Source organism: Sebastes umbrosus, chromosome 7 (assembly GCF_015220745.1).
Source record: "Sebastes umbrosus isolate fSebUmb1 chromosome 7, fSebUmb1.pri, whole genome shotgun sequence".
NCBI classification, from domain to species: Eukaryota; Metazoa; Chordata; class Actinopteri; order Perciformes; family Sebastidae; genus Sebastes; species Sebastes umbrosus.
The window spans coordinates 6665647-6679106 of NC_051275.1; the positions used below are offsets into that span (position 1 = coordinate 6665647).

The 13460-nt window shown below is 42.2% G+C and overlaps 1 protein-coding gene across 8 annotated transcripts in view; it reads left to right on the plus strand.

Moving 5' to 3' along the window:
* Positions 1–13460, plus strand: part of ryr1b (ryanodine receptor 1b (skeletal)) — a 109575-nt gene that overhangs the window by 54086 nt on the left and 42029 nt on the right. For all 8 annotated transcript variants that reach the window (XM_037774231.1, XM_037774229.1, XM_037774233.1 and 5 more), the window contains 23 exons: positions 105–378; positions 1234–1351; positions 1503–1635; positions 1853–1947; positions 2051–2186; positions 2274–2457; positions 2624–2735; positions 3812–3932; positions 4031–4200; positions 4343–4563; positions 4756–4846; positions 6470–6610; positions 6725–6885; positions 7177–7255; positions 7362–7451; positions 8781–8921; positions 9434–9511; positions 9611–9686; positions 9790–9913; positions 10854–10969; positions 11084–11151; positions 12196–12317; positions 12600–12649. In XM_037774231.1, coding sequence (XP_037630159.1) covers positions 105–378; positions 1234–1351; positions 1503–1635; positions 1853–1947; positions 2051–2186; positions 2274–2457; positions 2624–2735; positions 3812–3932; positions 4031–4200; positions 4343–4563; positions 4756–4846; positions 6470–6610; positions 6725–6885; positions 7177–7255; positions 7362–7451; positions 8781–8921; positions 9434–9511; positions 9611–9686; positions 9790–9913; positions 10854–10969; positions 11084–11151; positions 12196–12317; positions 12600–12649 — 2901 coding nt within the window. The remainder of the gene's footprint in view (positions 1–104; positions 379–1233; positions 1352–1502; positions 1636–1852; positions 1948–2050; positions 2187–2273; positions 2458–2623; positions 2736–3811; positions 3933–4030; positions 4201–4342; positions 4564–4755; positions 4847–6469; positions 6611–6724; positions 6886–7176; positions 7256–7361; positions 7452–8780; positions 8922–9433; positions 9512–9610; positions 9687–9789; positions 9914–10853; positions 10970–11083; positions 11152–12195; positions 12318–12599; positions 12650–13460) is intronic.

Genomic DNA, 13460 nt, shown 5'->3' on the forward strand with positions numbered 1-13460 from the left:
TATAGCCAAAAAAAAGCAAAATCTGCCTTTATAAATCCATAACAATCTAACACATGATATTACACAACAGACATATTGCATCTCTCTGTGTCTGCTCCAACAAGGCACCCTTCAGGAACTGATCTCCCACACTATGATCCACTGGGCCCAGGAGTCGTTCATTCAGAACCCTGAGCTGGTGCGTCTGATGTTCAGCCTGCTCCACAGGCAGTACGACGGCCTCGGCGAGCTGATCCGATCGCTGCCCAAAGCCTACGCCATTAACGCCGTGTCCGTTCAGGACACCATGGACCTACTCGAGTGTTTGGGACAGATCCGTTCGCTGCTCATTGTCCAGATGGGGCCAGAAGAGGAGCGGCTCATGATCCAGAGCATCGGGTCAGTGTGGGGGTCATGATATGTGCTCATTATGCATCTGTAGTTGTGATAAAGACGGGACGTGCAATTTTGATTTCCTTTTAGTAATATATAAGGCTGTCAATTGATTAAAATATTTAATCGCGATTAAGCACAAATTAATCGCACATTTTTTTATCTTTTCAAAATGTACCTTTAAGGGAGATTTGTCAAGTATTTAATATTCTTATCAACATGGGAGTGGGCAAATGTGCTTGCTTTATGCAAATGTATGTATATATTTATTGACAACACAAAACAATGACAAATATTGATCCAGAAACCCTCACAGGTACTGCATTTAGCATAAATATATGCTCAAATCATAAGATGGCAAACTGCAGCCCAACAGGCAACAACAGCTGTCAGTGTGTCAGTGTGCTGACTTGACTATGACTTGCCCCAAACTGCATGTGATTATCATAAAGTGGGTATGTCTGTAAAGGGGAGACTCGTGGGTACCCATAGAACCCATTTTCATTCACATATCTTGAGGTCAGAGGTCAAGGGACCCCTTTAAAAATTGTCACGCCAATTTTCCCTCGCCAAAAATTTAGCGCAAGTTTGGAGCGTTAGTTTTCTAGTTTCATATGATAACAGTATTTTCACTCTAGCTTTAAAAATGAACCGCTACAACCTAAACATCGCAAGTTGCGTTAATGTGTTAAAGAAATTTGTGCCGTTAATATCGCGTTAACTTTGACAGCCCTAGTAATATACTGTATTTTTGTTAAATGCTCGCCCTACCCTAATATCTCAATCTGCAGTTGTTTTCTAATGTGTCGTCAGAACTTCATCAGTGAATCTGACTTGTGTATTTGTTTGTTATTCTTTCAGGAACATCATGAACAACAAGGTGTTCTACCAACACCCCAATCTGATGAGAGCTCTTGGTATGCACGAGACTGTCATGGAAGTGATGGTCAATGTGTTGGGCGGAGGAGGAGACTCGAAGGTAACTTTGATCATTTTCTATTTGTTTAGTTTATCTATCTTATTCAGTCTAACCAGTCTATGTGAGGGGCCTGTTGGACACTTTCATTGTTTGAGCGTGCATCGTACAGCCCACAGTAGACAGAATGTATCTTTTCACTTTTTCTCTTCAGGAGATTCGATTCCCCCAAATGGTGACCAACTGCTGTCGTTTCCTGTGTTACTTCTGTCGCATCAGCCGACAGAACCAGCGCTCCATGTTTGACCATCTGAGCTACCTGCTACAGAACAGCGGCATCGGCTTGGGTTGGTGTCAGCCACCTGTCACACTGTTTGCTGTACTGTACATAGGGCGACTTTTTATTTAAATAGTGGATTTATCTGTATTTTTGAATGTTTAAAAAGATGTAAAGATCAGATTCTAAACTTCCCATCATCATCTGAAGACCTATGACATTTTTCCCCAGGAAAAATCAAGATAGAAATCAGTTTAAAAACAGACTTGCTTATTTTACATTTGCAGGCATGCGTGGGTCCACGCCTCTGGATGTGGCTGCGGCTTCTTGCATCGACAACAATGAGCTGGCGTTGGCTCTACAGGAGCAGGACCTGGAAATGGTTTGAGAAAATAAAAAAAAAATGACAAGAAAGAAAAACACATGAAAGGCTATAGTGGACTTGTTATTTTATAATCTCTCTTGGTGTCCCTCACATGATGTAGGTGGTGACATACCTGGCGGGATGCGGTCTGAAGATGTGTCCGATGCTCCTTTCTAAGGGCTACCCTGACATCAGCTGGAACCCCTGTGGAGGAGAGAGATACCTGGATTTCCTCCGCTTTGCTGTCTTTGTTAACGGTCAGCACACTCCCATGTAATGATTACATTTTGTTGTTTTGAGTTTTGGGTAACCGTCGCTAACATCTGCATGTCTTCTCCTCATAGGAGAGAGTGTGGAGGAGAACGCCAACGTCGTGGTGCGTCTGCTCATCCGTCGGCCCGAGTGCTTCGGCCCGGCCCTGAGAGGAGAGGGCGGGAACGGTCTGCTGGCTGCCGTGGAGGAGGCCATCAAGATCTCAGAGGATCCAGCTAGGGATGGACCCACTGTCAAAAAAGACAGACGCTTCATGTAAGTGTTGGCGCAGTAGATGTGATACAGGCTCATTCACCTTTCAGTTTGTATTTTCAAAATTTGATCAAGCTGCACTGATTGACTCAACAAATAACAATCTAGACAAATTGATGAATGGACATTTTGTTTTAAAGCTACTCTAACACGTTTTCTTGATTGGCAGGTTTGGTGGTGAGGAACAGCAGGAGGAGAACCGTGTACATCTGGGAAATGCCATCATGTCCTTCTACTCAGCCCTCATTGATCTGCTGGGCCGCTGCGCCCCTGAGATGCATGTGAGTACAATGGCTTGTCACAATATTGAGTTTGCGGATACAAGCGGCCAAAATGAGTTTCCTTCATAGTCTGGCTGGGCTCAACCTTAAAGATACGTTGAGGAGCTCAGACATCCAGAGGAAACTCAGAGTAGAGGCAGACTTCTCCAGACACACCAAACCGACATCAAAGAACTAATGGCGACGATGGTCGCCTGTTGCGTTGCCTCCCGTCGCCTGTGTCTTGGTCAAAAAAGTACACTGCAAAGACTACCGGTGACGGCCAGTAAGCACGTATGTTCTGCACATGCGTGAGAGGAAATAACTATCCATACCAGCGGGCGGCGGTAGTCTGAATTCGTCATTCAAAAAGGGAAACCAGAAGACCGAGGATGGCGGATATACAAGCCGTTGTTATGATACGTACATGAAACAAAGTGGCGTTTGTCGAAACCACTCTCACTCAGCACTTAGCTTCATTCCAGATGGCCATGCTGTTGTGAAAATATCCGTGTATTGGAATGATCAGATGAGATGAAGATGAAAAATGAGAAGAGCCTTCTGTGTGACTTTACTCGTTGGTTTGCTTTCCTCACTTCCGTTTCTCTTCCCGTGCACTGATTCATTTAAGCTGAACAGCCAATCAGAGTAATTTCTCTCACCGACGAGCTCCGCCGCCGATTCAACATGCTGAATCGGCCAAAAAACTCCAACGAGAGCCGACGGTACGGGACACACCACAAAAACTAGACTGACAGACACTCATCGACGGCCCCAATCTGTCCAACAGCTGACCGTCAGCTTGGTGTGCCAGGCCTTTAGAGGTTTTACGAAAATTCCCAACTGGTAAGAGGCCCCCGGGTAGAACCAGAACACGTTAGAGAGATCTCGTTTTGGCCTGGGAACGCCTCGGGGACCCCCAGAAAGAGCTGGGGAGAGGGACGCCTTGAATACTTTGCTTATCCTGCTGCCCCCGCAACCCGGCCCCGAATACGTGAATGAAAATGGATGGATGGATGAATTTTCTTAAGCTCAGTATGTGGTTGATGAACAGTAGTTAATCTCATACAGTATATCCGAAATGTTCATATCTACAGCTGATCCAAGCAGGCAAGGGTGAAGCTCTGAGAATCAGGGCCATCCTGAGGTCTCTGGTGCCCATAGAGGACCTGGTGGGAGTCATCAGCTTATCCGTGCAGATCCCTGCTTACGGCAAAGGTTAGATACCACGTTGGAATCATGTATGGACACACTGCGTAAGTGTACAATATTTTGGCATCATCCTGCATATCTGATTTCTTCTGTCCAAACCACAGATAGTCAGGTTATTGAGCCGAAGATGTCCGCCAGTTTTGTGCCAGACCACAAGGCCTCCATGGTGCTGTTCCTCGACAGAGTGTACGGTATTGACAACCAGGACTTCTTGCTTCATGTGCTGGAGGTTGGCTTCCTGCCTGACATGAGAGCCGCAGCCTCCCTGGACACGGTGAGTAGGAAAAAAGACACAGACGACAAGTAAAACAAGCAAGAGAAATTTTCAGAAATCTGTACGTTGATGTGAGTCAGAGTATCTCCAGAGTATTATCACTCGGTACAAATCATTTTTCTGTCTTGCTCTCTGATCATAGTTGTCATTCAGTACGACTGAAATGGCCTTGGCACTGAACCGCTACCTCTGCTCAGCTGTTCTGCCTCTGCTCACCAAGTGTGCCCCGCTGTTTGCCGGGACGGAACACCGGGCCATCATGGTCGACTCCATGCTCCACACCATCTATCGCTTGTCTCGCGGCCGAGCCCTCACCAAGGCACAGAGGGACGTCATTGAGGAGTGCCTCATGTCGCTCTGCAAGTCAGTACTAATCCCAGTCTCTCTGTTTAGAAACATGGAAATCATAATTGGGCATCTGAATGATTATAATAATAATAAATATAATTTTTTTTATTTGCAGTATATTGCTCAATAATATAGAATCCTGAAATTACACGAATAAAGCAATATCCCATTTACTTTCCTCATGAAGCATGTTGATGACATTCACAGGTACCTTCGACCCTCCATGCTGCAGCATCTGCTCAGACGGCTGGTATTTGATGTGCCCATCCTCAACGAATATGCAAAGATGCCTCTCAAGGTTTGCCTGCTATTTAGTTGTATTGTATTCGTTTAATTTTATTGTATAACAATTATATGCAAATTATATTGAATAGAATAGAAATAAAAAGAAATGTGTATATATCTCTCTAAATATATGTGTATGTATGTATATATACTGTATATATATATGTATGTATATATATATATATATATATATATATACATACATATACAGTATATATGTAACACAGAAATGATGTATGTATTACCAGATGTTTGGACTCGAGTCACGCATTTGATGACTTTAGACAAAATAAAAAAAGACTTGCAACTCGACTTGGACTTTAAAGGAACAATATGTTATATATTTACAGTAATAAATCATAAAAGGACGATGATATATCATCAGAGATTAAGGAAACTTGCTGAATTGAAATACTGGCTTCTCCAACAAGCGATCGTGTCTAGAAAGTAACCCTCAAATTGCGAAAACATGCGCCGCTGTCAGTCAAACTGGAGGAGCGGACGGGCGACGGCTCTAGTGTTTACAATTTGGACTGCTGTTACCCATTTTAAACGCTAGCTGTCAGTGCTACATATTGTTCCTTTAACACCAATGACTCGTGACTTCACTTGTACTTGAGCCTTTTGACTTGAAAATACTTGATACGTTTCAACAAGCCAAAAGATGAAAAAGTATGTTATTTAAAAAGTGTGTGCACAAAGACAATCCACTGTCCGGTACCGTAGGTATGCGTTGGAGATTTGGGGTTTATTTACTTTTTGAGAGATCCTTTATGAAGAGGATTAACTTGTGGGAGAAATAACTGAATTGAACTGAATAAATTGAATTTCAAGTTGCAGGAGAAAAACATGAAAAACTAATGTTACGTTAGTGAGCGCCAGTTGGCGCCAGTTACTCTGTTGATAAAATGGTATTACAGTTGGTGAAGAGCGCATTATGACTTGTTTAGGACTTGGGACTTGACTTGGGACTTGACTTGGGACTTGACTTGGGACTTGACTTGGGACTTGATTGCAAAGACTTGAGACTTACTTGTGACTTACAAAATAATGCTTGGTCCCACCTCTGTGTAATACTGACACAGAGATTACATCACAGTGATTATTGTACCCCTGCGACAACGTAGTCGGGGGAATATAGCGCTCCACGTGTCTGTCCTTCCGTCTTTCCGTCTGCTCGCGTGTCACACTTTTGTTTCCGGAGCAGAACTCGGAAACTATTTAACTTAGGAACTTCAAATTCCATATGATGGTTGACAGTGTGGTCTAGTTGTGCTTTTTGGTGGTTAAAAGTCATGGGTGCCCGAAATTTATGACATTTTGACAAAAAACTGTGATTCTGAGAATTTTTACCTTATTTTCTTAAGAAAGTACTCAAACCCATTAATCAATTATCAAAATATTAATAGTTGACAACTTATCAATTAATCATTAGTTCGAAAAGGGCAAAACCTTTGGCCCTTACTTTAGTAGCGGTCAAGCAGTGAGCGGGGGTATGTGAGCCATGCTCACTTTTGCCATGTTGCATTTGCTAAGTTCTTATATACAGATATTACCAGGAAATTGCTTACTTGCGAATACCATGTATTAAAAAATGTCCTCCATTTGTATTTCCATCTGTGATTAATTGTTTCAGCTATTAACCAATCACTATGAGCGCTGTTGGAAGTACTACTGCCTGCCTAACGGATGGGCTAATTTCGGGGTGACCTCAGAGGAGGAGCTACATCTTTCTCGTAAACTCTTTTGGGGAATCTTTGAATCTTTGGCACACAAGGTGAGGGATGAATCTCTTGGTGTCCGCCCACAGTTTTTTAATACTGTATGATTACACAGGTTTAAAGCTCATGTCGTTATCAATGTGACTCCTCTGATGTCATCCAAACTCTAGAAATATGATCAAGAACTCTTCAAGATCGCCATGCCTTGCCTATGTGCCATAGCAGGAGCCATCCCGCCGGACTATGTTGATGCCACCTTCTCCGCCACTGAGAAGAAGGCCTCTGTGGATGCTGAAGGCAACTTTGATCCCAAACCAGTGGAGACCACCAAGTGAGCAGAGAAATACAAGACAGTACACAAATATTTTCATTACTTAATGTTCTTTAATGCACAATGATACTATAAAGATAAAACAACAGCGAAACATGAACACATACAAATTAATCTGATGCAATTTCACATGTCATGAATGCACATCAGTATTTTATTTTCAATGAGAAGAAGACATGTGGGGTGACATATTACCTAAGCACTAACATGGCATTACATCGGTAATTCACAGGTTACTACACGCAAACTATTCATAACCTCACACTTAATATGAATATCATTTCTTCACAGCACCATCATCCCAGAGAGGCTGGATGCCTTCATCAACAAGTTTGCAGAGCACACTCATGACAGATGGGCCTTTGAAAAGGTCAGTTATGAAAAATGTAAATCGTCAGATGTAAAAGTCCCTATTTGTCTTTTTAAAATCGTTAATACCTTGTAGTAATTATCTCAATGGTTAAATCAATTTTCAGATTCAGAACAACTGGACCTACGGAGAGGTGTTGGATGAGAATGCCAAGACTCACCCGATGCTTCGGCCATACAAAACCTTCTCTGAAAAGGTAATGATTCGTACCTTCTGTTGAGTCTGAATCCTGATAATCTGCACACAGCTACTAAACTCTACTAAACTAAGCTTATTTATCGGACCAAATGTGTTTTCAGATGGCATTAAACCAGTATTCCTGAGACGGGAACTTTTCATCTCTAATTCTCTCTAATTACTTTTATTAGGTACGATTGATCCGTACCGTCCCCGAATACGATTGCCCCCCCCCCCCTCTCCGCTCAGCTTTCTCATTAGTGAAGTTGTTCCGCACCCGAGTACACCTGCGTCATCATCCACGTGTATTTGTTTATGTTGAGATCAGCTGTTCTAGCAGCGGAGCACCGTAAAACATTCAAACTTGACAGAAACAAAATAAAACTCACCAAAACCATCATTGTTAGTCTTTCCAACAATCACCAACTCTGGTTCGGTCTAAATAATTTTTTAAGCAGAATTTGCTGTGAAAATGTGCCGCTCTACACGCTGTTTCCCCGCTCTCTCTCTCTCTCTCTCTCTCTCTCTCTCTCTCTCTCTCTCTTTGCCCGCTGAGCAGCTGAGCGGCTCTTGTTCTTCGGAGGCAGACCATTAAACTAGCTAAATAAAATCGGCCAACCCCAGCGCCTACTATCGTTTATATTTTAAGGAACCTCTCACCTACCTTCCTGCTTTACCACCCACGGCCGTACAGTTCAGAGGATGAGAGCGGCTCATGCTGCGCACAGATACAGACACAGATTTATATCTACTGTATGTATAATGATTTCAGAGGAGATCAGCAGAGTTGAAAAAAGCCTGCCCTTTCAAAACTACACACCGACTGCTAACGTTACTCGAGTTAACCAGCAGTCCACTTACGTGTTTTGGTACAGTTGGCTTTCACACCTGAAGCGAACCGTACCCGAGTACACATGAACCGTGCCCGAGACCACCTTTTCAAGTGGACTTGAGTACGGATCGACGAACCGTGCCCGAGTACGGTATGGAGCGCCCACACTAATCAAACGAACTGGACTTTGGGGACAAGTGTACTCGCATCCGGGCCCGGGTCCCTGATATGAAAGCACCCTAATATCTTCAGACATTCTAGACTTTAGACTTTATTGTCCCACAGGGGGATATTCCTTTCCACAGCACTGTACTTGTCAGACATCAATACATACAACAGCACACAGTAGCACAGTAACAGCAATACAACAGCGATAACAACAGAAAATGACGGACAGCAGCACACACTCAGGCCTATTCAGCGACGCCTGTTGTTTAAGGCGGCTACGACTGCAGGTATCATCTAAATAAAGTACATTGTTTACAGAATTTAAATCCTCTTGTCTGTGTTTCTCAGGACAAGGAGATTTATCGTTGGCCCATCAAAGAATCTGTGAAAGCCATGCTGGCCTGGGAGTGGACCTTGGATAAAGCCAGGGATGGGGAGGTGGAAGTCGAGAAGAAGGCCGCCACACGCAAGATCTCCCAAACTGCTCAGGTACAAGAGAGGATCGAACAAACACTCACTATTAATATCTGATGCCGTGTTTCCTATCTGGGCATATTGGGAAGGACACAAGGGTACACAAAAGCAAGGATGGATCTCTTACTGGTCTGGAGTGACTCATCTATCTTGACCACTGAGTTCATCATATATATTTTATTTACATTTATTACACGGCTTTGTTGAATTACACGTTGTAAAGCCCCCCTGAGGCAAATTTGTGATTTGTGATATTGGGCTATATACAGTAAATAAAATTGACTTGAATAATGTGATTATGTCAAGCTGGGCTGTCCCTCCAGTTCTTAAAAAAAGGGTTGAAAATAATCAGACCTACCTGTTCACAGTGCATACTTGTTGTGACCCATTGATATCAGTAATCGTTCTGCACTTGGGTGAAACGATGGTGAAATTAAAGCAGTAATCTTTTATGTGGGAACCTCCTGGAGTCCTCTAGAGGTCCCTCAACCTCACACTTCTCTGCATGGTGCGTTTTCTGTTTTCAGGCCACTTATGATCCCAGTCACGGCTACAACCCTCAGCCAATAGATATCGGAGGAATGGCCCTGTCCAGAGAGCTGCAGGTATGTATCTTTCTGTCACAGCACTGATAGGTCTCATATTTTAGTTAGACAATCCTTCAGGAGCCTGATGATTAAAATGTTCTTACCCTCACCGTGCAGTCTATGGCCGAGCAGCTGGCTGAGAACTATCACAACACCTGGGGCAGGAAGAAGAAGTTGGAGCTAATGGCCAAAGGTAAGCAGACTTTTTTTTTTTTATTACACATCCTCAGCTGAGAAGTTTGTTTTTAGTGGTGGTTGCTAGTTTGCAGTCTGAGTCCAAAAATGACTTCTGTTAGGTGGTGGCACCCATCCTCTGCTTGTGCCTTATGACACCCTGACGGCCAAGGAGAAGGCCAGGGACAGGGAGAAAGCCCAGGACCTGCTCAAGTTCCTCCAGCTCAATGGATATGCTGTGACCAGGTAAGCAGGATGTTGTCACCATTCAGTTTAAGATTAGTGTTTCCTCCGATAGATGGGGCATTCCTGTTATGCAGCAACATTTTGGCCTCTTAAATTTTGGAGAGAAAATGGAGATTTGTTTTAATGTTTTTTTGCATTATATAAGAATAATGACATGACTAACCGTCAGGAAAACATATTGGCCAACCCCAGGCACTCAAATAATAATAATCCTTATGGGTGGATTGGTTTATAGAACTAATGGGTGGAATATTTTGAGTGAGCCAGATTTAGCTAGCTAACCTTCTACACATAAACAGAACTTTTATAATAACTATATCAAATATGTGTTTCCATTTTGGAACTTTAAGAGTGTGACAAACAGATTAACATCATTAAAACATGGGAGACAAGACATGAGTGAAAGGTTATGCTCACCCTACTGAGTTCCCTCCCAAAAAACTTCACTTCCTGAAAATGATCTCAGTGGAATTGTAGTCTCTTTTTTTTTTGGAAGGTGAGAAAGTGCTAACTAACAGGGTGAAATGACTTCAGGGACACACAGTAAATGATGAAAGTTGTAAAACAAAACAACCCTATAGTTCTTCCTAATAAATAAAGACATAAATTAAATACATTATTATTATTATCATGGCCTATAAAATAAAAAATATTTTGAGTATTTCATAATTGTATGCCTTTCTTGTAGAAGTTGATTACTTTGCATTGGGGACATGGTAAAATCGAGCACATTTTAATGTGCATTATTCTGTATTCATGTGATAAAGAAGACCTTAATCTATGATTTAAGACATTTGTTATAAATATCTGACACACTTTAAAGAAAATATGAGGAAACAATTCATGGGGACAGAAGTGTTGCTGCATAACAGGAACGACCCAGCTGTGTTTCTCTATCCGTCTTTATTTGATTTGTACTCCCTCTTCTCTCCATCCTCAGGGGCCTGAAGGACATGGAGCAGGACATTTCCTCCATTGAGAAACGTTTTGCCTACGGCTTCCTCCAGAAGCTCCTTAAATGGATGGACATCGCCCAAGAGTTCATTGCTCATCTTGGTACTGTGGTTTGATTGACTTCTCAGGGGCGCAGGCAGCTCTCTATTCCGTTTACTCCAACAGGAACCTGTTGACTGAGAGCTGACTTTGTTTTTAATTCTGTTTTCTTAACAGAGGCTGTGGTTAGCAGTGGTAGAGTGGAGAAGTCGCCACATGAACAAGAGATCAAATTCTTTGCCAAGGTGAGCTGTTTGATGCTGTGTATAGTTCTCTTTTTGCTTCTCTGCCTCTACAGGGAAGTCAGAGGTCATGAGAAGTAACAAAACCTCACCTTTGTAGGGATTCAGTCTTAGTGAAATACACTTGAAATAGAAGATTCTTGTCAAAAACGGTGATTTAGAGACACCATCCTGCTGCCCTTAATGAACACAGAGACATGAAGCCTGTTTAATGGCATCATGGTGCATTTCTTAGGAAGTTATTATTTTTTGTAACTAGTAGGGCTGTCAATCATTTAAAATATTTAAGCGCAATTAATCGCATGATTGTCAAGAGTTAATCGCAATTCATTGAAAACGAATCTATTCAAAATTCACCTTAACGGGAGATATGTCAAGTATTTAATACTCTTATCAACATGGGAGTGGGCAAATATGCTGCTTTATGCAAATGTATGTATATATTTATTATTGGAAATCAATTAACAACACAAAACAATGACAAATATTGTCCAGAAACCCTCAAAGGTACTGCATTTAGCATAAAACAATATGCTCAAATCATAACATGGCAAACTGCAGCCCAACAGGCAACAACAGCTGTCAGTTTGTCAGTGTGCTGACTTGACTATGACTTGCCCCAAACTGCATGTGATTATCATAAAGTGGGCATGTCTGTAAAGGGGAGACTCGTGGGTACCCAGAGAACCCATTTTGATTCACATATCTGGAGGTCAGAGGTCAAGGGACCCCTTTGAAAATGGCCATGACAGTTTTGACTCGCCAAAATTGAATGTAAGTCTGGAACGTTATGTAGCGTTACGTATTAGTATGACATGGTTGGTACCAATGGATTCTTTAGGTTTTTCTAGTTTCATATGATGCCACTATCTTCACTCTAGCTTTAAAACTGAGCCCGCTACAACCTAAAAATCACAAGTTGCGTTAATGTGTCAAAGAATTTAGTGTTGTTAAATTGAATAAGCGTTAACGCATTATTATTGCCTTAACTATGACAGCCCTATTCATTAGTGTTTCATTTCGAGTTGTTCTTGTTGTTTTTTATAGATCCTCTTGCCGCTGGTAAATCAGTACTTCAAGAACCACTGCCTTTACTTCCTCTCCACACCTGCTAAACTCTTGGGTAGTGGCGGGCATTCCTCCAACAAGGAGAAGGAGATGATTGCAAGGTATGTGCAGTAAATGTTCAAACGGATATTCAAAAGACTGGCTCTGAATTATGTGACTTGAAGTCTTTACCATCTACCTTTCCTTTAGTGCAGTACTCTTGTGTGACTGTGTCGGTCCTCTCCCTCTTCTGTGTCTCTCCATCTCTCTCCTGTTGTGCAATATCCAGCCAATTTCCTTGACCTCCCTTTTGCTTTCTGTGTCACTTCAAACATCTTTCCTGCCCTGTTTCCCCTTACCGTTCTCCCTCCCTCTCCCTTCTCTCTTTTCTCCTCCTACCTCAGTATCTTCTGTAAATTGGCTGCTTTGGTGAGGCAAAGAGTATCTCTTTTTGGTAAGGAATCTGCATGGTGCCGTTATGCCCCCGTCACCATCTCTAATTTGCTTTTGATTTCTCCAGATCTTGTTTGCTTCCTCGTCCTTCCTCCTTCCCATTTATATTCTAACAAGCATTGTGTCACAGATTCACTTTTAGTTTCTCCTCACATGCTTTCTTCTTACTGGATCTCCTCATCTAATGCTTCTCTGTCTTAAGCTCAACTTCTGCTTGGTTTTCTTTCTTTTTTTCTGTAACCTGGGGCCAGATTTGTAAAACAACTAAAACCCTGAGTGCGCACAAAGACAGAAATATGCATACACACTCTTTTCATCAGATTTATGAAGCTAAAAATATGCCTGATTCTGTTTTAAAAAATCTCAGTCATTGTGGAGCTGGACGCACGTGCACAAGCCTCATTTCCACTCCCACGGTTAGCCATCAATCTGTTTGCATATTGATATTTGTGCCTGCTCCACCACTCATTAGACCTGTCAATGAGAAGAACAGCAAAGAAGTGCAATTGGTTCTCCAATTACCTGTGGTGGTTACACATGGCTGTGTCTATTTACAGCGCCAATACCATTCATTTATCACATGCCTCTTCAAACCATCATCGTGGTGATATCTCAGAAATAATCAATGATTCATTTACAGAGCTCATATTGAAATACATTTATCATGGTACACATGTACACACATACATTATATATGGCAATAAAAGAGATGAATGAATAGTAATCTTCATTTGTTTGCTGTGGATGTTTATGGGAATGTGGACCTTTCAGATCAGTTTGAGGAGTGCCTCTGGTTTGTCATACAGTGTGGG